General features: G+C 37.9%; 1 protein-coding gene across 1 annotated transcript; it reads left to right on the top strand.

The window, feature by feature from the left end:
* Window positions 1–103: 103 nt before the first annotated feature.
* LOC310738737 (ER degradation-enhancing alpha-mannosidase-like protein 3) lies at window positions 104–15,046 on the top strand. The gene is made up of 20 exons (XM_083564055.1): window positions 104–792; window positions 4,893–4,938; window positions 5,086–5,186; window positions 5,375–5,414; window positions 5,645–5,757; window positions 5,889–6,042; window positions 6,829–6,963; window positions 7,119–7,224; window positions 8,857–8,954; window positions 9,050–9,175; window positions 9,279–9,362; window positions 9,498–9,581; window positions 10,205–10,329; window positions 10,529–10,694; window positions 11,460–11,614; window positions 11,847–11,967; window positions 12,085–12,261; window positions 12,379–12,544; window positions 13,137–13,328; window positions 14,095–15,046. Exons 1-20 carry the CDS (start codon window positions 644–646, stop codon window positions 14,310–14,312), a joined length of 2,556 nt encoding a protein of 851 aa, XP_083420181.1. The 5' UTR covers window positions 104–643; the 3' UTR covers window positions 14,313–15,046.
* Window positions 15,047–22,517: the final 7,471 nt, after the last annotated feature.

Here is a 22,517-nt window from a genome sequence, read left to right as displayed (position 1 = left end):
CGCATAAATTTGAGAATTGTACCACACCGTGCAAATATCATTGAATAATTTGTTTAAAAAATATTGATTGATTTTTTTAGTCCACTTCCGGTTTCCCGGAGAGTAAAGATGGCGTCCATGTAAATAAGTGATTGTGTGTAGACAGGCGGCGGGGAGTCGCTCGACCACAGTGAGACAGTTCACTGAAACATGGACACTCAATGAACGTAGACATGGAGTATTTCGGGAATTTTGCCCAGCTGAGGAAAAAGGAGTGGAATATTTAGCCGAAATGGACTTTTTTCACTTTTTGTGTCGGCTATGAAGGGTCACGTATTTAGCCTAGACAGACACCGGGTTAGCCAGCCAGCCAGCTAGCTAGGGTCAGAGGACCAACCGAAACTTCAACTAGCTGGCTTTTTAATTAGTTATATTTATATTCTATCTAGTATTCGTAATTAACAACTATTTTTTAATACTTTGATATATTTGTATATCTTGTGAACTATACAAACGAGCTTGTGTGTACTTCCCTGACTGAGGTTTCCTATAGGGCTTTAGGTATCTATTCAATGAAAGTGATTTAGAAGGTTCTGGAAATGATTAACAAAAAGTCGTTTCTCTTTATGTTTCATGGGATTTGGTTTTTTTAAAGAAGATTTTAATGGATAAAATAGGCGTGAGAGGGATTTCTCAAAAATTCATCTGCCTGGTCATGGTTCTGCTGGCTGGTGCTCTGTTCACTGTCATTTTGTGTTCAGTTGATGCTAATGATGGCCAGGCCATGTCTGCTGAGGAAAAGTCTAAAATCAGGTACATTTGTTTTCTTATTTAGTAGATTTCAATTGAAAAAAATGTAAACTCAGGACCCACAACAGTCTACAGGAAAGCATCAGATTTACTCTTGATGTGAATTAGGTCAGAGATCCACTGTGAACACACCTGAATATGCTTCTATTGAGAGAGAAAAAAAAACATCCTGTTTTGACAGATCTAGGTTTTAATCTGTTAGACGACGCTGTCTTTTTGTTCTTTTTTGGAGAATTCGGTTTGTGTGCCGATCTGATGTCACAGGGCGACGTGTCCGGAACACGCGTGCAACGTTTAAGGCGAAGAAGTCCCTCATCCGGGAACACCACCGTGACTTGACCTTTAAACTTAAGGACTGACTTGGGGTCGTCTTGGCCACGTCATTGTTTACAGAGTGACGGCTTAACATCTTAACGTGGCCGCATACAAAGCGAACAAACAAAAACACACACATAGACATTTAATTTTCTATCTTGAATAAGTTTCTATCAGTATTGAGTTTAGATCAGTTAATAAACAGATACTGCACTCGGGTAAATCGATGTCATTGGTTGTACTAATCGCTGATTCAAGAAGTCAGTTGTACATATATTTATGATTTGGTATTAGTATGGGTGTAATGCTGCATTTGTGGTAGTGTTGTAACAGCACTTAATAAGAGGAAAGGTTTTCAGCATGCAGCATACGTAACATTATGACCACATGCCTAATGTTGAGTTGATCCCACATTTTGCTGCTGAAACAGTTTTGACCTGTTGAGCTTTAACAGGTTCTTCAGCAATGTGAGCTGCATGAGCTTGTCTGTTGGATCAGACAATGAGCCTGGGACACCCATGACCCTGTCGCCGGTTCACCACCGTTCCTTCTTTAGACCACTTTTGATAGATACTGATCACTGCAGACTGGGAATACCCCACACGAGCTGCAGTTTTGGAGATGCTCTGACCCAGTCGTCTAGACGTCACAATTTGGTTCATCTCGCTCAAATCCTTGTGCTTGGCCATTTTTCCTGCTTCTAACACATCAACTTTGAGGACAAAATGATCACTTTCACCCTAATACACTATATTTCCAAAAGTTTTGGGTCACCTGAACTTTCCTGCTATTTGTGTTTTTTTTCCAAACTGTTAACACAAAGCCGAAAGCACTCAGTTGTACAGGTTGTCTTTAGATGCGCTGTAATAAATTGTTGTATTCACTTGAACCTGTTCATGTGTATAATCAAATGCTGCATTTCCTCTCGCACAGTTTTTGTCCTGTGCCAGCTCTTTAAAAGTTTTGTCTTTGTGTACCACAGAGAAAACAAAACTTGAGCAGAAAAGACAAAACAGGCCGGTCATAAAACGATTAATTAATGCAGAACGACTACAAAATGAGCTTTTGGACGCCGCTGAAGATCACAATAATATTCTGCTTAAGACGCAAATTAAAGGGTGGATTTGTTTTCCTTTACACTTCATTAATGCCAGTTCTAAGAATAGACATTGCACCGGTCTGTCTTGTTGAACAGTGTCATTTGCAACAGAGGTAGAGGAATAAATGTTGGCTGTTCCAAAACAATATATAATATGATAAAATGTAAAAAATTGCTATTTGTATAAGAAAATTGAATGGTCTAACCACTTCTCATAGGTGCAGTTGTTTCTGCAGTTTAATTCACTGCAGAATATACAGTCATCCCCAGAGCTTCCTTGTTAACTTCACAGGTTTTCAGGAAAGGCAGAAGACAAGGAAGGTTATGTAAAACATTTTCATGTGGATTTGAATGTAGTACTACTGGAGGATCCAACCACAACACAGTACTTTCTTGGCAACCCGATTTTTTTTACATTTCTTTCTTTCTTTTTTATTGGTACTCCACAATGCCTTGTGTCTAACAGGGTCTAACTACACAGATCCCAGTTTTACCAGCTGGTATTCCTATTTTCCTATAGCATTCCTTCATTTGACAGTCTACCCATTCTGAGTGCAGGTTAGAAAAAAAGCTTCATGTTTGTCTGTGCTTTGAACAGTCTCAGCAGAGCATAGTGAAATCCACACTCTTGTGTTTGTGGTTAAATGAAAGAAACGGCTTGGTTTTTTTTTTTTTAGACACGTTGAACGTTTAATTGTAGGTTAAATATGAAACCCAGTTACACTTGATTGCACTAGTATTTCCCTTCTTTTAGTATTTAAAATATCAAGTATCCTTTTTACTGACTAGCACTGTTTTGTTTTTTTGTAAATTAAAGTTGGTCAGTAAGTATAGTTTTATTTTATTATATATTTATATTCTATATAAAACAAGTAGTGTGTCACCTGGTCATAAGTTTAGTACGTGATTTTTAAACATTGCGTTCCACATTTAGTCCCAATTTGCTCTTATAATTCCCTCCACCATTCTGGGAAGATGTTCCACTAGATTCTGGAGTGTGCTTATGGATATTTGTGTTTATCAGCCACAAGGGTATCAAAGATAGGTAGTGATGTAGGTGAGGTGAGGTGAGGAGAAGGTCTGGGGTGCAGCGTTCCAATTCATCCCAAAGGTGTTCAGTAAGGATGAGATCAGAGCTCTATAGCAGGCCAATCAAGATCTTTCTCTTCAAAGCATGTCAACCAGATCTTCAAGGAGCTCACTTTGTGCACAGAGGCATTGCCATTCTGGAACAGGTTTGGGTTTCCAAGTTCAGGTGAATGCAAAATTTTATTACAGCGCATCGAAAGACGTCCTGTACAATTGAGTACCTCCAGCTTTGTGGTAACAGTTTGGAAAAGAACCACATATAACAGGAAAGGTCAGGTTTCCCGATACTTTTGGAAATATAGCATATATAATGTATATGTGAGAAAGAAAAGATTCTGCACTTCTAGGTCCCTGTTGTTGTTGTTCTTTCGGCTGTTCCCTTTAGGGGTCGCCAAAGCGGATCATCCGTCTCCATACCCTACTGTCCTCTACATCTGCCTCTTTCAAGCCAACTACCTGCATGTCTTCCCTCACCACATCCATAAACCTTCTCCTTGACCTTCCTCTTTTCCTCTTAACTGGTGGCTCCATCCTCAGCATCCTCCTATCAATATACCCCATGTCCCTCCTCTGCACATGTCCAAACCATCTCAATCTCGTCTCCAAAATGTCCTACATGCTCTGTTTCACTTAACTCATTTCTAATCCTGTCCATCGTCGTCACTTCCAACGAAAACCCCAACATCTTTAGCTCTGCTACCTCCAGCTCTACCTCCTGTCTTTTACTCAATGCCACTGTCTCTAAACCATACAACATCGCAGGTCTCACCACAGACCTATAAACTTTCCCTTTCACTCTTGCAGATACTCTTCTATTACAAATCACTCCTGCTATCACTCTTCTTCACCCACTCCACCCTGCCTGCACTCTTTTTTTCACTTCTCTAACACACTTTCCATTACTTTGCACTGTTGAACCTAGGTACTTACACTCATCCACCTTCACCTCCTCTTCTTCCTGCAATCGCACCCCTCCTTTCCCTTTCTCTCACTCACACACATGTACTCTGTTTTACTCCTACCTCCTTTCATTTCCCTTCCCTTCCAGCGTGTACCGCCACCTCTCCCGACTCTTCTTAACCTGCTCCCTACTCTCACCACAAATCACAATTTCATCCACTACTCTTTCCTATAACTTCATGGTGTAACTGACCAACTTTATTTTACTTCTAGGTCACTATTCAACCTTTTTATTTATTTATTTATTTTTTAAATAAAGGTAAAAAAAAAGAAACTTCACTGTAAATATTTTAGCAAGTTAATGTGCTGATATTTTGTAATGCAAAACATGGGTTATAGAATTATAGAGTAAAACATTGCAGTCTCCATTTAAAGGGATTGTTTGGTTAAATACACGGCTTCTCTACTGTTTTGCATAGCATTTGCATTGTCTGTGTTGTGTAGCACAACTCGTTGTGATTTAGACAAACGCTGTGATTAAACCACAAGCACCTGTGCATATTTTGACTACAAAACCACAGTGCGTTTCTGTTTAAATTGCAGACTGTTTTTTAATGTTTCCAAATGATGATTACTGAAGACTTATAGTATTAGTTTACAAAATGTCTTGCTAATGCAATCGATTGTTTTTGCGTTTTAGGGAACAAATTCTGGAGATGTTTGATCATGCTTATGGCAGTTACATGGTAAGTAATAGTGAGTAATAGTAATAGTTTCTTTACAATGCACATGATCCGGCTTCTTCGCATGTGACTGCTCCCGTGTGACCTTTAGTTGTTATTGTAGTTTTCACATTGGTTGCTTGATTTTGTTTTCCTCTCTCCTTGCTTAAGAAATATGCATACCCAGCTGACGAGCTGATGCCACTAAGCTGCAAAGGGAGGGTTCGAGGGCTGGAGCCAAATCGCGGAGACATCGATGACTCTTTGGGAAAGTGGGTTTTACATTCTGTCATTCTTGTGAAGTGCTAAAAGTTCTGATAATACACTGGGTCAAACAATGTTATTCATACAGTGAATAACTGGAGAGAATAATAGCATTAAATCTCTAACTGTAGTTTTTATTCCAACTTAATTAATTAGTTGTGTGGGGTTTTTGTTCTTTCTTTTTTCTTCTTTTCAGGTTTTCTCTGACACTGATTGACACTTTAGACACACTAGCAGTGAGTACTTGTCATTTATTCTAATTTACCTGCAAAAATGGACAGGTTGCCACTAGCAATCGAGATCAATGAGACACGAGTACAATTCTGTCCCCATTTTATTATTATAGTGCTACAAAGAAAACTGCTATGCTTCAGTTATACGCTTGCACATCATCGTTTTCTATAGATTTGTATTTAATTTTTTTGCCTCTTGTGAAATATTTTATTCTGTGCTTTATTTTAAACAGCTGTTGAACAGGATGGAGGAGTTCGAAGAGGCTGTAAAGAAAACCATTACAGATGTCAGCCTGGACAATGATGTGGTGGTGTCTGTTTTTGAGACCAATATACGTGTGCTGGGGTACGAGTATACAGTACCATATATTAAGAGTTATGTGTTATGAGGCATCAAAAGGGAGTTTCTAGGCTGCATGAATCTTCTACATGCCTAAACCCATTTCCTATTGTTTTGTGTTTTTTTCTTACTTTTAGAGGACTGTTGGGGGCGCACACGATGGCTGACATGCTAAAGCAGCGAGGAGAGAGGATGCAGTGGTACAGAGATGAGCTGCTGCACATGGCCAAAGACCTTGGCTACCGTTTACTGCCTGCCTTTAACACCACCAGTGGCCTTCCATACCCAAGAGTAATAAGCGGTCTCTTTAAATGATTCGTCAAACTGCTTCATAATTAGGGGTTGCGAGGGGCTAAAGATTTCCGGGAAACTTTTTTTGGTAACTTCATCCGGGGAATTTTGGAAATATTCCAAGTTGAAAGCTTACTAGGAATTTATGGAAAATAATTAGAAATTTTGGGAAATATTAATAATCTTAATACAAAATAAATCATATACAAAAACATAAACATTTTGTCTGGTCATGGGTGATGCATGATCTAACAAAAGACTATTTTCAATTTCATTGTTAGTATGATTTTGTTGCACAATAGCTTACACACAGCACAAGGAAGTTTTAAACATAAATGTATGTAACTATGTGAATACACTGCCAAGGTGGACTATTTTTTTTGTTTTTATGTTATGTTAAGGAGGAATGCACAGTGCATGTAGGGGGTGTGGCCTCAGCAGCCCTGAACTAATTGTGCTTTGTGCATGTGCTTTGATGAATGTCCAGAATAGAAATTTAAATGAAATGAAATTACCCAAGATTATCCTGCGACTACATTTCAGTTCCCTGTTATAGGCTAATGTGCAATTATTTAAATAATTAATTTATCCATATCAATTCCCATGAGAGGTTTCCTGGAATTTTGCAACCCTACTCATAATACAGTAGGACTTAAAATTGTTCCTAGGTATAATTTTTTTATTATAAAATCAACTATTCTCTAAATTCCTTTGTGTAATCTTAATGGGATAAAGCAGATGTTTTCTTACCCATTTTTTGTGTGTGTGTGCAATTTTCCCATACAGGTGAACTTGCGGTACGGAGTCCTGAACCCTCTGTCCCGCACAGGCACCGAGACGGATACCTGCACAGCTTGTGCTGGGACCATGATCTTGGAGTTTGCTGCACTAAGCCGACTCTCGGGGGAATATGTGTTCGAGGTGCTGTCAATACTGTCTCTCATGTCACTATGGGCTTATTGTGATAAGTTCATTTAAACCCGTTTCACAAAGCAGTGTTTGTTTTTTTTGTTTGTTTTTTTTACACATCTTTGTCTTGACATTGTGACATGAAACTTGTTTTCTATTCTAATCAGGAACATGCACGGAAAGCTCTGGATGTCCTCTGGGATAAAAGGCAGAGCGGAAGTAACCTTGTGGGCACGGTCATCAACATCCATAATGGAGACTGGGTCCGACGGGGTGAGCCTACATGTTTTATTTAGGTTTATTAGATTGTCATACACTTATGCTCATGACGATCTTGGGATTCAATATTTAGATCGATTGACATCCCTAATAATGATATATATTAATTTATGAAGCAGAGCGAGAGAACACTACAGTGTGCTATAAACAAAACTTCACAGGAATTTAAATCCTTATCTTTTTTCTTAATCTATATTAAGCAAAACTTTCATATGTTAGCATGATATATTATTGCTGGGCTAGAAAAGGGATTTTTATTTTGTCCGCTAGGGCAGAGCAATATGGCAAAATAAAATCTTGATTTATTTATATACAATTTTTATTTTTCAATTAATCAATTAATTTCAAGTAATTCACTTCACACCATTATTCAAGAAACATTTTCTTTTTCAACAACTTGCAAAATCATCTCGTTAAAGAACTTGTGTGGTGCACTTTAAACGAAAGAAGGCGAGGTCATGCATGAAATATGAATTCAATTATTGTAGTAACAAAACTAGTAGTATTAATGCAATAATGTTTTGTAAAACAAAAATATATAATAAAATTCTCTCAGTATTTCTGCAACATTTTTCACATTTTTGGTGTACAGTTCGAAATATTTGTGGCTCAGCGGTTTTTCTTAGATCAATGGTGTGCAGAATTTTATGAATCCTTGTATTATTATGTATTTGGGGACCATGTCCTTTGTGATATGAAACATTACCACATTTGACTTTTTTAGTCATTTGTTTTTGTATTTCACAGTTTAGAGGTTTGTTCGATTGCTGACCTCTTAAATCGAAACTGTGATTCTTCAATGAAAAAAGAAAATGTATCGTCAAAACATTACATTCGATTTAATCAATAAAATTGGGAAAATTGCTCAGCCCTGTTGTTCAGCTTGGATACTCAGTGGTAGCACATTGTTTTATTGCCTTCTCAGTTGTATGATAGATCCAACTTATGCCAGATGCACACTGTTCCGTTTTGTCCTCGATTTTCATCGTCTGAGACCTATTTTTAATTTAGAAAATCCTAAAAGATTCCTATAACCCTAGGCTAAAGTCTGTAGTTTTAGATCACTGGTTTGACATGTTCACCGACAGCCGATTAATGGCCATTTACGATAATTTTTTCCTTCTGATGAAATTCTGGCAGTGTCAGAAGATTTCAGCCACTTTCCTGCAGTGGGACTACGACGACCGCCAAACCAAGCACCAATAGGCGAGCCGAGCCTGGTGACGCAATTAGCGCAACAATTTCAAACCACCTCAGGGAAAATGTGTAAACGAGTCAGGTGGGCAGTACAGCAAGAAGAGAGAGGTTTTGAGTTATAAAGGAAAAAAGTGTGTTTGTATGATATTATTTTTTTTATTTATTTTATTATTATTATTAAGGCATGTCCTGAACAAAATGAACGCTACAGATTTGTTTGATAGCTACCATTAGCGAGAGAATGCGGGGCTGAACGTGTACCAGATTGATGTAAAACTGAGATCCTACAGTGTGACATAGGGATCATGATGGTACAGTCTAACAAGCAACAATCGCAAAGTGTGTCATTCCGTATGGAATGTGCATGAGCTGGTAATGGAGAATTTCAAAGCACTCAATCTTTTTTGTTGTGTTTTTCTCTCTATGTAGATAGTGGTGTTGGAGCTGGAATCGACTCGTACTATGAATACTTGATGAAGGCGTATATTCTGCTGGGAGACAATGTGTACCTCGAGAGGTTTAACACTGTAGGTATCGCATTATAACACTTCAGTGAGAATTAAAGAGAATGTAATTCGAGTAAAGCTGTGTGTGTTTGGGTTTTTGTGTGTTTGTGTAACAGCACTACAGTGCCATAATGAAGTACATTAGCCAGCCGCCTCTGCTGCTCAGCGTGCACATGCACAACCCTACAGTGAACGTGCGCAGCTGGATGGACTCATTACTGGCCTTCTTCCCTGGACTGCAGGTCAGCAGGTTCACTGAAAGGCATATTATTCAACTCCGATTATTCAACTGGTGTTTATAACTGTGTGTATGTTTGAATGGGTTTTTTTTTTTTTTGCACCCAGGTTCTAAGGGGAGATCTGAAGCCTGCTATAGAGACCCATGAGATGCTTTATCAAGTCACCAAACAGCACAAGTTTCTTCCTGAGGTATCTAAGTGCTAGTTCATTTAGCACACCCCGGTGTTGGTTTCAGTGCACGTACACAGATTATGTAGTAGGGTAAAGTGTGTTGGCTTGCAGCAGATATAATAGCCTTTAAATGACGCTGCTCTCCTTTAACAGGCTTTCACCACTGAGTTCAGGGTTCACTGGGGTCAACACCCTCTGCGGCCAGAGTTTGCCGAGAGCACTTACTTTCTGTACAAGGTAATGGAATGTGTTGGTTTATTAAAGGTGTACATTTTACAGGCATTGTGTATTTATGTTCATTTGGATTTTAATGGATTTGCAGGGCATCAGGAATTCAGTTCAAAGTTTTTTTTTTTTTTTTAAGCATTATACATTTTGTCCTCATACGATGTGTAATTAAAAAGCCATAAACATATTAAACACTAGGGATGTGCATCGCTGTAAGTGAGGCCAATGCAATTCACATCTCGATGCAGAGCTAACAATACATTAAAGATGCACATGAAGCAATTGCGATCCCATCGGATTCCCCCCATTACAATGCAGTCCAGTCCAAATTTCAATTTGATGCAATGCAGTGGAAAAAATATGATGTAATTCAATATGGTGCAGATAGTCCAGACAGCCAGCAAATCATAAATTAACTTAAGTGCCTTCCGACTTCTAACGCATGGGCCTTTGTAGTGCAAAATAAAGGAGGATGCAGCTCTACATCTGCCATGTTAATCTATATTCTATGTTAAGGATACGACTCGGTCTCTGGACTTTTTGTGATGCATCATATTCGTATTGGTGGATACATTTAACATCATTGTCATCTACGCTGAATAGCTTATTAATATTAAAAAAATTTTCCTCAGGCTACAGGTGACCCGTATTACCTCAAAGTGGGCCAGTCTATAGTTGAGAAGCTTAATACTCATGCACGGGTCCCCTGTGGCTTTGCTGCAGTGCAGGATGTTCGGACAGGGACACATGAAGACAGGTGAGGAGAGACACTCTCAGAGGAGTGTAATTACTATGACACCTGTGGTTTACATTTGTAACTAGCACATATTTGAACACAACAGGAATTGGTTAATTATGCTGCATTGCTTGTACTTGTAGCTACATGTTGTAAACTCTAGCCTGCATATTACACTGGATTTTTTGTGATTGATAGTGGGACTGCTTTGTATTTCTAGGATGGACTCCTTCTTCCTAGCTGAGATGTTCAAGTACCTCTATTTGCTCTTCTCTGAGAAAAGTCATTTGCCTTTCGATATTGATGAATATATCTTCACCACTGAGGCCCATCTGCTTCCAGTCTCTCTGTCTAATGCACAGACTCAACGTAAAGGCAACAGCACGGTAAAAAAGGCAATATAATTTATGGCTGAGCACAAATTAGCCATTAATTTCTTTTTTTTTTTTTGTCTGAGGTTTGCTTTTTTTGCTTTATTTTTTTTTATGTCCTTTTCCATTTTTCATGTTCCTTAAAATGTGTGAATGAGAAGAAAATTCAAATAGATTTGTTTATTTGTTATTTATAGCAATGGACAATTAGTAGTGTGGATAAAGCAGCAGTTTTACTCCAGTAAAAGTAATAGTGCTCCCTTTAAACTTTAACTTGAGTCAATTTTTGAAGTTTAAAAGTGTTTGCTTTCAAATGTTCCTAAGTATTTAAAATACTAGGATTTATTATTGCTATAATGCTCCTCTTATGTTTGTCACAAGTCTCCCCAAAATGAAAATACTTAAAGTAAAGCGAAAAAGCTACTTAAGTGCAGTAACGAATTACATTTACATCATAACGGTCCACCCCTCTGTAATAATGTCATATTGTTACAAAGAGTAGTAGCTGCAATCTTGGAATCCTAATTGCTTTCTTCGTATTTCACCTCCTTGCCTGGAATACAGAAAAGTGATTTGGACCATTGTGATTGCTGATAATGGATTCATAATATTGGCTATTTCTTTTTTTATTTTTTTTATTAAGACTAACCTTTAGTGACCAAACTGGTTTTATTTTAGCTAAACTACCACAACCGGCATATGAATAATAATGAATAATGATAACTCTTCTAACTACCTCTGAGTGGTTGTGGTAGCCTGATGTAATGTTTGTGTTTTCAGGGCTTTTACACTTCTCCTGAGGAAGACATGTTTACATATGCTTGCCCTAGCACTCAGACCCTGTTCCCTAATAACCCTTCCTTTGCCAAGACCATCAGGGACCGTTACAAATACCTCACTGGGGTTGGCAGGCCACCCCACACCTCAATTGTCAAGTAAGTCATTCATAATTTTTTTTTTCCCCCGTTGCTTACTAATGCCTTTGTTTCTACATGCAAATTCCAAAAAAGAAGCATGCCTAAACAATATTATTCCACAATAATGCAAATATGTATGCTGTACCTGCTCAGTCAGAAAATCTTTCCTTGCAATAAGTTAATCATTAAAAAAAGTGCGCATGATTAAAACAAACGTTTGATTTTGAATCCCTTTTCAATGCATGCTCAGGGGGATTGAGCTGCCTCTTCATGACACTGGAATCGAGCCAGTTGAGTTCCTGAAGAGCATGGGCATCTCTCTGACCCCTCTTGCAGAAATGGCCGCAGCCAGCAGTGGCATAGTGACCCAGGTAGGTTCTCTCACTTTCTTGACTCGTTTATGTTGCTTTGTACAAGTTCCTCTGCGAAATGCCTTAATGCTTTTATTTATACTGTTCTCATGCGTCTATTCTCTCTGTGGTGTTAAGGACATTCAGAAAGGTGTGTTTAGAGTGAAGCTGGTAGCTGAGGTCAGCCATACACGAGAAGAAGAGGAGGTGGTGCCACTTATCGTGCAGCTCATCTCCCCTCCCTTTCTGGGAAGGACAGTCCTGACAGCAGGACCGGCTAAATTTGGAATGGACCTCACCAAGCAGGAGCATGGGGTGTGCAGAAGCATGGGGGTTGTTCAGTGGGATTGTTTGCAAGTATTTTTTCTACGTTAAAATCGCTCTCTTACTTCGTCCCCCCTCTCTCTTTTTTGTTTTGTCTCAAACATTTAGGTTAAGGGTACTATTGTAAAGAGCATTCCATACACAGCATGTGGACACACAGAGAATGCAGTGGAGCTGCAGGGCCATATCGCTGTAGCTCTGAGAGGGGACTGCATGTTTGCTGCTAAAGCGCGACGATTACAGCAAGCAGGGGCCATTGGCGTCATCTTTATAGGTGAGTGCTGCTACTTATATAATTCAGTGGTTAATTATAGATTAAAAGGAGGTGGTATTATACAGGGTTTTTAAAAAAGAATGAACCGATTTCATTACGCAATATTTTATTAAGGAAAAGTCACACAAAACTCCAGCCAAGTCACAAGTATTATACTTACAATCAACTTGGATAATTTCTCTTTCAAATGGTCACTGACTCATTCCATGACGATGCTTGAGAACTTGATATCAGTTCATTCCTGTTGAAGCCCTGTATAATTATATCGAGAGGGTAGCTCAGAAATTGGACTTCGGATCAGAATCAATCGGCTCTGGCCTATTTCTGGCTTTTTTTTATTTTTTATTATCAATCGATTGTGCTGCAAGTCAGGTCGATTATAAGGCAGGGACATCTGACACACCAAACCATGCGTGCACGTTCTGCTCTTTGTAAGAGAACATAACTATCCCATACCAGCAGGTGGCAGTAGTCTATGCACCATCCAAACAACGAAACCAGAAGAGCTCGGACTTTATTTATAAACGGCATATTCTGTTAACGATACTTATTCTTTCCTTTAAACTCACACACTTGTTATTCCCAATCTCAGACCAGGGAGAGGACAGCAGCAGTGCCGAAACCCCTCTGTTCCAGATGGTGGGAGACGGGGAGAGTACAGAGGACATCACTGTGCCCCTGGTCTTCCTGTTCAGCCAAGAAGGGGCCATTCTGACTGCCGCCCTACAGGAGCACCATAACGTAGATGTCCTGCTTTTGCCTAAGGAGAAACAGCTGGGGAAGGGTATTGAACATTATTGTTTGAAGTTGGGAATTTTTACAAATGCTAATGGACCAGTCGTTAGCCAGTTCAGTTTTTATTATAGTGAAGACAAAAACTGATTGAGGTCATCGCTTTAATTTTAGTGCTGATAAACAGTACAGTAAAGAATGCATTAAAAAAAAACTTTATACATTATTACTTTACTATACTTTACTTAAGTAGCTTTTTGTGTGTCTGTACTTTATTGCAGTGTTTTAATTTGAGGAAACTTTAACTTCACTACTCAAGTCAAATATCAGTCGTTTCTTTTCATTTAGAAGAGGATAAAAACTGCTCAAATACGCAGCACTTCACCAATCAGGGAAGAGCGTTTTGAACTTGTTTTGATTGCTGCTTGGTGGTATCTATTTAGCACTAACATACAGTTCAGCATCAGTTCAACAGTAAGTAGTTGAAAAGAAGGTTTTGGGTTCATGATAATTTTAATAGATACCAAGCAGTGTTGACTCATTAATATTATTCTATTAATAGATTGCTGTTGCTAATAGTAACAGTCTTTTTTTTACAAAAACTCAGTTGATTAAGCAAAAATGATAATCAGAACATTATAGCTATAATAAAGCCTAGAAATTTTGGATAGTTAAGTACATTTGAAGGCAAATACTTTTTGCACAATTAACTGATCCATCAAAAGTCCCATGTACTAATGTGGACAATCATTGTTTGAACTGAGACTGGAATTGTCTATTGTCTAAATGAAACACTGTCTCTTCCCTTCTTTTCACAGAAAAAACTGAGAAACTAAACATTAAGTTCCGGCTGGCCAAAGAGAACGAGCACGAGGAGACCACAGGAGAGAGAAATACCATCAGACTGGTGTTGGAAGGCAAAATGGAGCCTGAGGTTGAAGCTAAGCATGATGCAGAGTCTCAATCCCAGTGCACTGTTCTCTCAGCTGCAGAAAACCAGGAGTCCTGCAGTCCAGAGCAAAAAAGTGGCCCATGATGCTGGGATCGAGATATAACCTCTGCCTCCTCGTTCACGTTTGGGCTCCTGCTAGACTGCAGCTGATCCAGAATCGGAGAGCGTGGTAACGCCCGGTCCCAAACGATCAAGCTCTGTATACCCAGAGTCTCACCTAGTCTGGACCGGTTTCTCCTCTCCTGTAACGAAGAAAAATGTTGGCTCGTGTAATTTGTAGTTCATGGGTGGTATTAAAGAAACGAGGAGAGGTATGCGAAGCTGTAGAGCGATTGACGGGTGAAAAGACTAGTGGTTATGAGGTGCACAGTGGGCAGTTAGCTGCAGGACACACTCAGGCCAAGACACACACATTAGTTGCATTTATACATTTTTGTCACTCACATATATTTTTATTTATTTAAATTTATTATTATTATTTTTTAATATAAAGGTATCATGGGAACAGCGACGGTTTATTTTTTTTATTTTTTTGGTTGTTGTTGTTTACATGGGCATTTGAAAGCCATGTCACTTATGACCAAAACTACAAATATCGGTGTTGAAAACATTGGAAAAACAGCGGTTACACGGGGGACGAATGGGCAGGCGACCTCGTTTAAATCTTTTAATACTGAAATCAGGGAAAAATCAAAGTGCTAAGACTTGAACATGTGCATGTTCGTATGCATGCATAACACGGGGTGTGTGAAAACGTTAATGTTCTTACACTATGGACTGCTCTTGGCTTGTGTGTAGTTGTCAATCATTCATGTACCACAGGTTTTTTTTTTTTTTTTTGATCGGGTTTTTATAACAATTCAGTTTTACTTGATTCTCTTCCAGCGTTACCCCTTCCCTGGTTTACTTCCATCCTCTTTCGCTTTATGTCCTTAAATTAAACACTAAATTGACTTAACATTGTTGAGAGCGAGATTAAAGATACACTTGCATAAAATTGTTTACTTACAATGGTCCAGGATTGCAACTAACATGGCTGAATTGTTATGAGTTATGTTTTAAATATTTTTGGCTGAAAATTATACTTTTAAAGGGCTTTGCTTTATAGTGCTGCTTTGTGATTTCATGTTTAACTATCATTGTGAATTCTGAACATATGGGATGCATCAGTTTTCAATCACAGTTATTTTATAATTTTTTTTAAACAAGGAGCCATGTTTTCAGTTCAGTAATCAGACCAGAGATGGTAAACAACATCTCTCTCTTATCAGATATTATGTCTGTAAGCCCTCTCTGGTGTCATAAACAAAACGACATTCTTTTTTTTTTTTTACTCCTTCCATACGCTAATCTGCTTTGCCTCAAGTATTTATTTCGCTTCTGCAGAACGCTCATGTTCAGCTCGTTCATGACCTTCGGTCTTGAGGATCTACGGGAGTAGATCAGATGTTCAGACGCCGTTTTAATTGAACAGAGTGTTCCTGCATCAGCTGGGTGGGATTGTGTGTACACACATACGTGTCTTTTGTGGTGGAGAAAGCCTGTGTAAATCTGAAAGCAGAATACGATCATATGGAGGTAATATTGTAACTGTAATGAAGCAAAGCAGAAACTGTATAATGCACATTGAGATCGTTTTTTTTTTTGTTGTTTTTAGCCATTCTTGTTTCCTACCTACCTGAGAATACAATAAAGTGCTCAGTGAACACTTTTACTCCTCAAATCTGATGCATAACTTAAGATTTCTTTTCTTTAATATACATATCAGGGGTTTTTATTATAGGGAGGAATGCTGGTTTTAAAGGCAAGGTGAGATGCCAGTATGTGTCTAATAAATGAAAGACTTTTTTAATCTTTATTCTTTCCAGTCACTGATGTAAATGGTATGTTAGTGTATAGAAAATTGTGTTTTTTAAATGAAATTATGGTTCATTTGTAAACGGTGGGATAAAGGAAATCAGATGAATAAAAATATCCATTGATTATTTTTTGATTTAATTAAAACTGATTTATTGCCATGTTCTCTCTTAAATTAAAGAAATTAAATGTCAGTTTAGATTAACATAATAGTGTGTCAGGCTTTAAATCTAAGTTACTTCAACTAGAGTGAGATGGGAGTGGATTTGTAAGAAGATCTGGCAGAGCAAGTATAAGGGAATTATTGTGTGGTTTATAGAAAATGAGAGAAATTCTGTTTCTTGTAATAATAATATTGGTTGTTTAGGAACTTATTTGAAGTAGGCATAATGTCGAATCTTGCAAAAACCTGAGATAATATCTTTGTCCTTTCTTTAGGGAATTAAACCTGGATTTTGAAGTATAAACTTGAAATGCATATTTAAGGTTGATCCAGTTATTGCAAAGTTTAACACTTTAAATGTTGGCAGAAATTTGATCTATAGTTGGGTCTTACACGTGTTGATCTCAAACTCAAATATAAAAAATGTGTGTGTGTATGTATATATATATATATATATATATATATATATATATATATATATATATATATATATATATATATATATATATATATATATAATATTATAAAATAAATATATAAACCCAAAATCCCACAATCGATGAGGTTTCCCAGTATTTACACAGCAGTTCATTGTCTAATGCTGTCAATGCTCCAGCAGATAGACACTAAAATTGATCCTACAAGCCAAATATCGGAAAGCCATTTCTTCAGCTACCATAGGAAAGTCTCAACTCACTAAACAATACACAAACCAAGTGTTTTTGACATATTAGACTTGAACCTTTTGTGTAAAACTCTATATACCACACTCTTCTACATGAGAGAAGTACTCGTCCACACCAACCAGAACCCTTGAATGATTCAATAAGATCTGAGGTGCATTTGTACAGATTGGCAAATTGGATCCCAGTAATGAAGAGCATGGAAACGGGTACCAATGTATAATGAACTATGAGCTACTTTGTTTGACCATGATCTTATGGGTTGGATGTCAGTAAGAGAAGCTGGAGGAAAGAACACAATTTCCATAGATTCAGGGTAGAATCAAATAATCCAGACATTCAGGTAAGTTAATGATGTCTGCTGTAGGCTAGAAAGTGAGTATTTTTTACTATTGTATCATGCGCTGCATGTACGTATCACAATCTTTTGGACCCATGAGACTATAGTAGTGCATCAGCATAAAAGTTGTTTAACATATTTGCATTGGTAAAAACTTTATATATAATTATTAGTAGATGTGCTATACTTTTATTTAGAAAGTGCCCAATAATTTGTGACCAATGTTTTAGATTGATTTCTTCTCGCTAAACTGTTTTTCAAGCATGTATCACTACAGAGACCAAGCCATGTCCTAAGTCACCTAGAATGTAGATTAGCATGGCAGAGGTAGAGCTGCATCTTCCTGAAGACAGAACAGCCTTGTTTGTAAAGGGCCATGTTCTTGTGCTTTGCTGTAGAAAGAACTTTCTTAGAACTTTCTTAGTATAAGATTACTTATAATCTTATACTCCAGTACTCATGTTAGTTCTCTCTCTCCAGTGTTCTGTATTGTTGAAAGATTTGTGATCAAACTCTTGATGTCACCCAAATGAGGATGGGTTCCCCTTTTGAGTCCGGTTCCTCTCAAGGTTTCTTCCTCATAACATCTAAGGGAGTTTTTCCTTGCCACAGTCGCCACGGCTGCTCATCAGAAATAAATGCACACCATTCAAGCTGCTTTGAGACCATGTCTGTTGTGAAAAGCGCTATAGAAATAAACTTGACTTGCTGTCTGTCTGAACCGAAGAAATAAAAGCAGACTATTTGTACCATATTGAATTGCATTGTGCTGAATCAAATCGAAATCACTGGATCGTAATGGGTGAATCAAATCCGTAGCTGCTTTACATGTTTTTTTTAAGTATCGAGATGCAAATCACATTGGCGTCTGTTATGGAGATGCACGTCCCTACTGTATAATTAGTGATAAAGATGTTGAGAGTTTGGATCAGACGGTTATGACCTAAATTCCCAGCACCACCAAGCGACCAGCACTGGGGCTTCGAGAAAATGCTGTAAATGTAAGAACGATGTGCTTGCAAGAAATTCAAACAAGAATATAGTGTTCTAATAATAATAATGTTTATTTTAAGCAATCACTCAAATAAGCGTTGACACCATTGACCTTCTGCTTCAGAGGAACAGGGTAAGTAAAGAAACTGAACCTGGGTTCCTTTGAAAAGAAAGCTGCCAAATGCTTGGAGCATTTGCAAGCAAGTCAATATATTTGTGTAGAGTGATGTACCTTGGCAGTATGTACTGTATTCAAGGATATATAATGACCTACCTTTCCAGCATTGCAGTGTTACATTCAAGGGCATATTTATTTATTTAGTTATATTACATCTGTGGTCATAATTTAATGGTGCTTGTGTTCTTCTAGTCGCCAAATTGTCAAGGGCTTAACAATTTGGTTTGGTCTATGTGAAGAAAGCAGAAGGGGTGAGGCTAAGAGCTTGTCCCAGTGCATGTAATATTCATGGGTTCATGTGTTTATGGGTTCCTCCATCACCATACCACCCGGGGTCCAAACAATACATATGCATATGCTGACTTTTCTCAAACTTTTGCAGAACACATCTTTTATTTACTATTGTGTGGTCTGTTTTGACCTGTTTGTTTACGGCTTCCTGCTCCTCTTTCCTCAACCCATTTTAAAGAGCTTTTTTCCATGTGGCATTAGAAGGCTGGTTGGATTAATCTATCCAAGTTCCATTTAGTTGGTGGAAAAAAGTGGTTTTTGGTCTTGCCATGGATGTTTTTTTCTGTAATATTGTGATATTTGTGCAATAAGTCATATTGTGAAATCATCTTGTGATGACAAGAAGAAAATAATAGTGGTGCAGTAGAATAGAATTCTCAGAAATGTCTAAAGATCATGACTTCGGCTCTCCATGATGCCAGAGCCTCTGTTATTGTCCATGGATATAAATCCAATAGCAGTGAAATTAGCCAAACACTCTAAATGGGAAAGACCAAAAATAGGGATTGTTTTCTCTCTTCAATTAATCACATCCTATAGTGATGTCAGGATGACCTCTAATCACAAAGCATTACTACTGTGATCATCACTTGCCACCAAGTGTAAAATGAGGAGTCAGCATACAAAGATGGAGTGCAGAGGTTAACAGGATTGTGCAAAGTCTCTGGAGGCGAAAAAAACAAAAAAAATGGCTCTTGACTTCAGGAGGACACACAGTGATAACTCCTCAGTAGAGATCTTCAGAAACACTAAATTCCTTGATATTTATCTGGTGGAGAACCTCAGCTGGAAACTCAACACCAGCTCTATAACAAAGAATGCCTTGCAGTGTCCCGACTTCTTGAAGAAGCTGAGGAAGGCCCAGCTCCTACCACCTATCCTCACAACATTCTACAGAGGGACCATCGAGAGCATCCTGAGCAGCTGCATGACTGCCTGGCTTGGGAATTGCACCGTTTTTTATCTAAAGATCGTACACCGGATGGTGAGGATGGCTGAGAAGATTGTGGGGGTCTCGCTTCCATTTATAATAGACACTTACGATTAAAGAGGAAGCATGATAGGAAGCCAACAACCTGTCACTGAATGTGAACAAATGAGATGGTGGTTGACTTCAGGAAGACACGTAGTGATCACTCCCTGCTGAACATCAACGGCTTGTCCGTGGAGATCATACAGATCATGAAATTCCTTGCATCATTCTTCTCTCCACCAAGACCAGGCCCACTTCAGCATCCATGCGTCCATATACCATTGTCTTAAGTTTCCCACCCCCTACAGTCTTTTATTTGTCATTTGTTCTCAGCTAGTGATGGGTCATTCATGAACGATTTGTTCATTCCAGAACATCCATGCCGACTTTTTAAGCATTTAAGAACATATTCATGTTTTTTTTAAACATGGCTACAGGATTAATAGGTAAGTACTATGTAGTAGGTTAGTATGTGTAGCAGATATCAATAAGGACAGAAGCATGACCACACATGGATGGGATTAGTAATGAAATTGATTCCCTTTAAAGAAGAGAAATATAAGGCAAAATTAGTAAAACACACCAGAAAGCCTGCTCTCTCACTCCTGTGCTTTCCATCTGCATTTACAACAAGACTAAGTGTGAATGTTAAAAGGAAAAAATGAGATATACAGTGAGGAAAATAAGTATTTGAACACCCTGCTATTTTGCAAGTTCTCCCACTTAGAAATCATGGAGGGGTCTGAAATTGTCATCGTAGGTGCGTGTCCACTGTGAGAGACATAATCTAAAAAAAATAAATAAATAATAAATAATAATGACCATTGATGATCACAGCTGAGAAGATCATCGGAGTCTCTCTCCCCTCTATCATGGACATTTACACCACACCCTGCATCTCGCAAGGCACACAGCATTGTGACCACACACACCCGTCACACACACTTTTTACACTACTGCCATCAGGAAAACGGTTCCGAAGCATTCGGGCCGCAACAACAAGACTATGCAACAGTTTCTTTCCACAAGCCATCAGGCTACTCAATTAACAGAAATGAAATGGAACACTCACACACACACACACACACACACACACACACACACACACACACACACTCACTCAAATGTGTGTTAGCGAACTGTAAAATTGTTCCTGGACTTAACACTTAACACACACTCCACCACCGTTCATTTATTTATTATTTATTATTCTCGACTGTACCACACTCTCAACTGCTGTTTTTTGCACATTTATCATTTATTACTGAATTATACTGTTTACATGTTGTTTTTTGCACATTTAGCATTTATCACTATTATACTGTTTACATGCTGTTTTTTTTGCACCTTTGACTGCTGCTGCATTCTTGCACTACATTGTTCTGTTTATACTCACTTCTGGGGAATAGTTTTTAGTTTGTATAGTTTTTACAGTCTTCTCGTACAGTACTGTCTAATCAAGTATACAGTAGGTTTACTGGTCGGCGCTATATTGGGTTTTGTGTCTTGTCTTGTGTCGTCTGTCTGCACTGTCTGTCTGCACTGTTTGCACTAGGTTGCACTGGATGCACTTTATGTAGCTTGTGTTGTAGCTCTATGTTGTTTTGTTTGTTGTTGTTTAGTGTAGCACCAGGGTATGTTGTCTCGTTTTTACTGTGTACTGTGTACCACTGTGTATAGTAGAAATGACAATAAAAGCCCTCTTGACTTGACTTAACTTGACATTGATAATGATAATGATTATCTAACAAAATTACATCTCAGACTGTTATTCAAGTCAAGAAGCTTTTATTGTCATTTCAACCATATATAGCTGACGCAGTACACCGTGAAATGAAACATCGTTCCTCCAGAACCCTGATGCTACATACAACAACAATCACAGAAAACAGAAAACACAGGGCTGAGGACTAGTAAGTGTCCTCGCCACATAAAGTGCATGTGTGCAACCTGGTGCAAACAGTTCAAAGACAACACAAGACAATGCAAAGACAACACAAGACAATGCAAAGACAACACAAGACAGTGCAAAGACAACACAAGACAGTGCAAAGACAACACAAGACAAGCTCCGCCAGTAAACCTGCTGTAAAGAGACAAAGTGAACAGTAGCAAAAATGTAAACAAAATGTTTACAAAATGTAAACAAATGTTGTGCAAAAGAGCAAATAGCAGCAATGTAATATATGTGGTACTGAAGACATGGGTGTGCGAAGTGAGTATGAGTGTGTGTTAAGTTCGAGTTGCACAGATCATTAAATCATATCAACACAAGAAATAAAATACATACACTTTAGGTGTACAAACATACCTTTAAAGAAGTGTAGGATGAGGTAAAATGAGTAAAACACACCAGAAGGCCTACTTCCTCACTTTTCCAATTTGATAATTACACACACACACACACACACACACACACACACACACACATATATATATATATATATATATATATATATATATATATATATATATATATATATATATATATATATATATATATATATATAATATTTACAAAGCTTTAACATAATATACACTGTGATAAAGAAACAGTAAATAGGACAAATATGAGGGAGCGAAAAATACCTGTGCTTTCCTTCTGCATTTTTTTTCATACTGGAAATAATGAAAACTAAAAAATAGCAACTAAAGTGAACATTAAATACAGGTTTTGATGAAAAAACAAATAAGAAAAACAAAAATTAATAATGAATAAATAAATATATTCTCTTCATCACAATATGAAAGTATCTAAAGTAAAATTATATATAATATGTAGTATATATAATACTGTATATAGAAAAAAAT

This window comes from Silurus aristotelis (assembly GCF_946808225.1).
Source record: "Silurus aristotelis genome assembly, chromosome: 16".
Lineage (NCBI taxonomy): Eukaryota > Metazoa > Chordata > Actinopteri > Siluriformes > Siluridae > Silurus > Silurus aristotelis.
Note: the sequence above shows the minus strand (reverse complement) of the source record. Positions and strands in the feature narration are given on the sequence as shown.

Coding starts and splice junctions, on each gene's coding strand:
- LOC310738737 (XM_083564055.1), top strand. CDS start 644: ATGGATAAAATAGGCGTGAGAGGGATTTCTCAAAAATTCATCTGCCTG. Junction 10,330..10,528: donor ACAGGGACACATGAAGACAG/GTGAGGAGAGAC, acceptor TTGTATTTCTAG/GATGGACTCCTTCTTCCTAG. Junction 12,545..13,136: donor CATTGGCGTCATCTTTATAG/GTGAGTGCTGCT, acceptor TCCCAATCTCAG/ACCAGGGAGAGGACAGCAGC.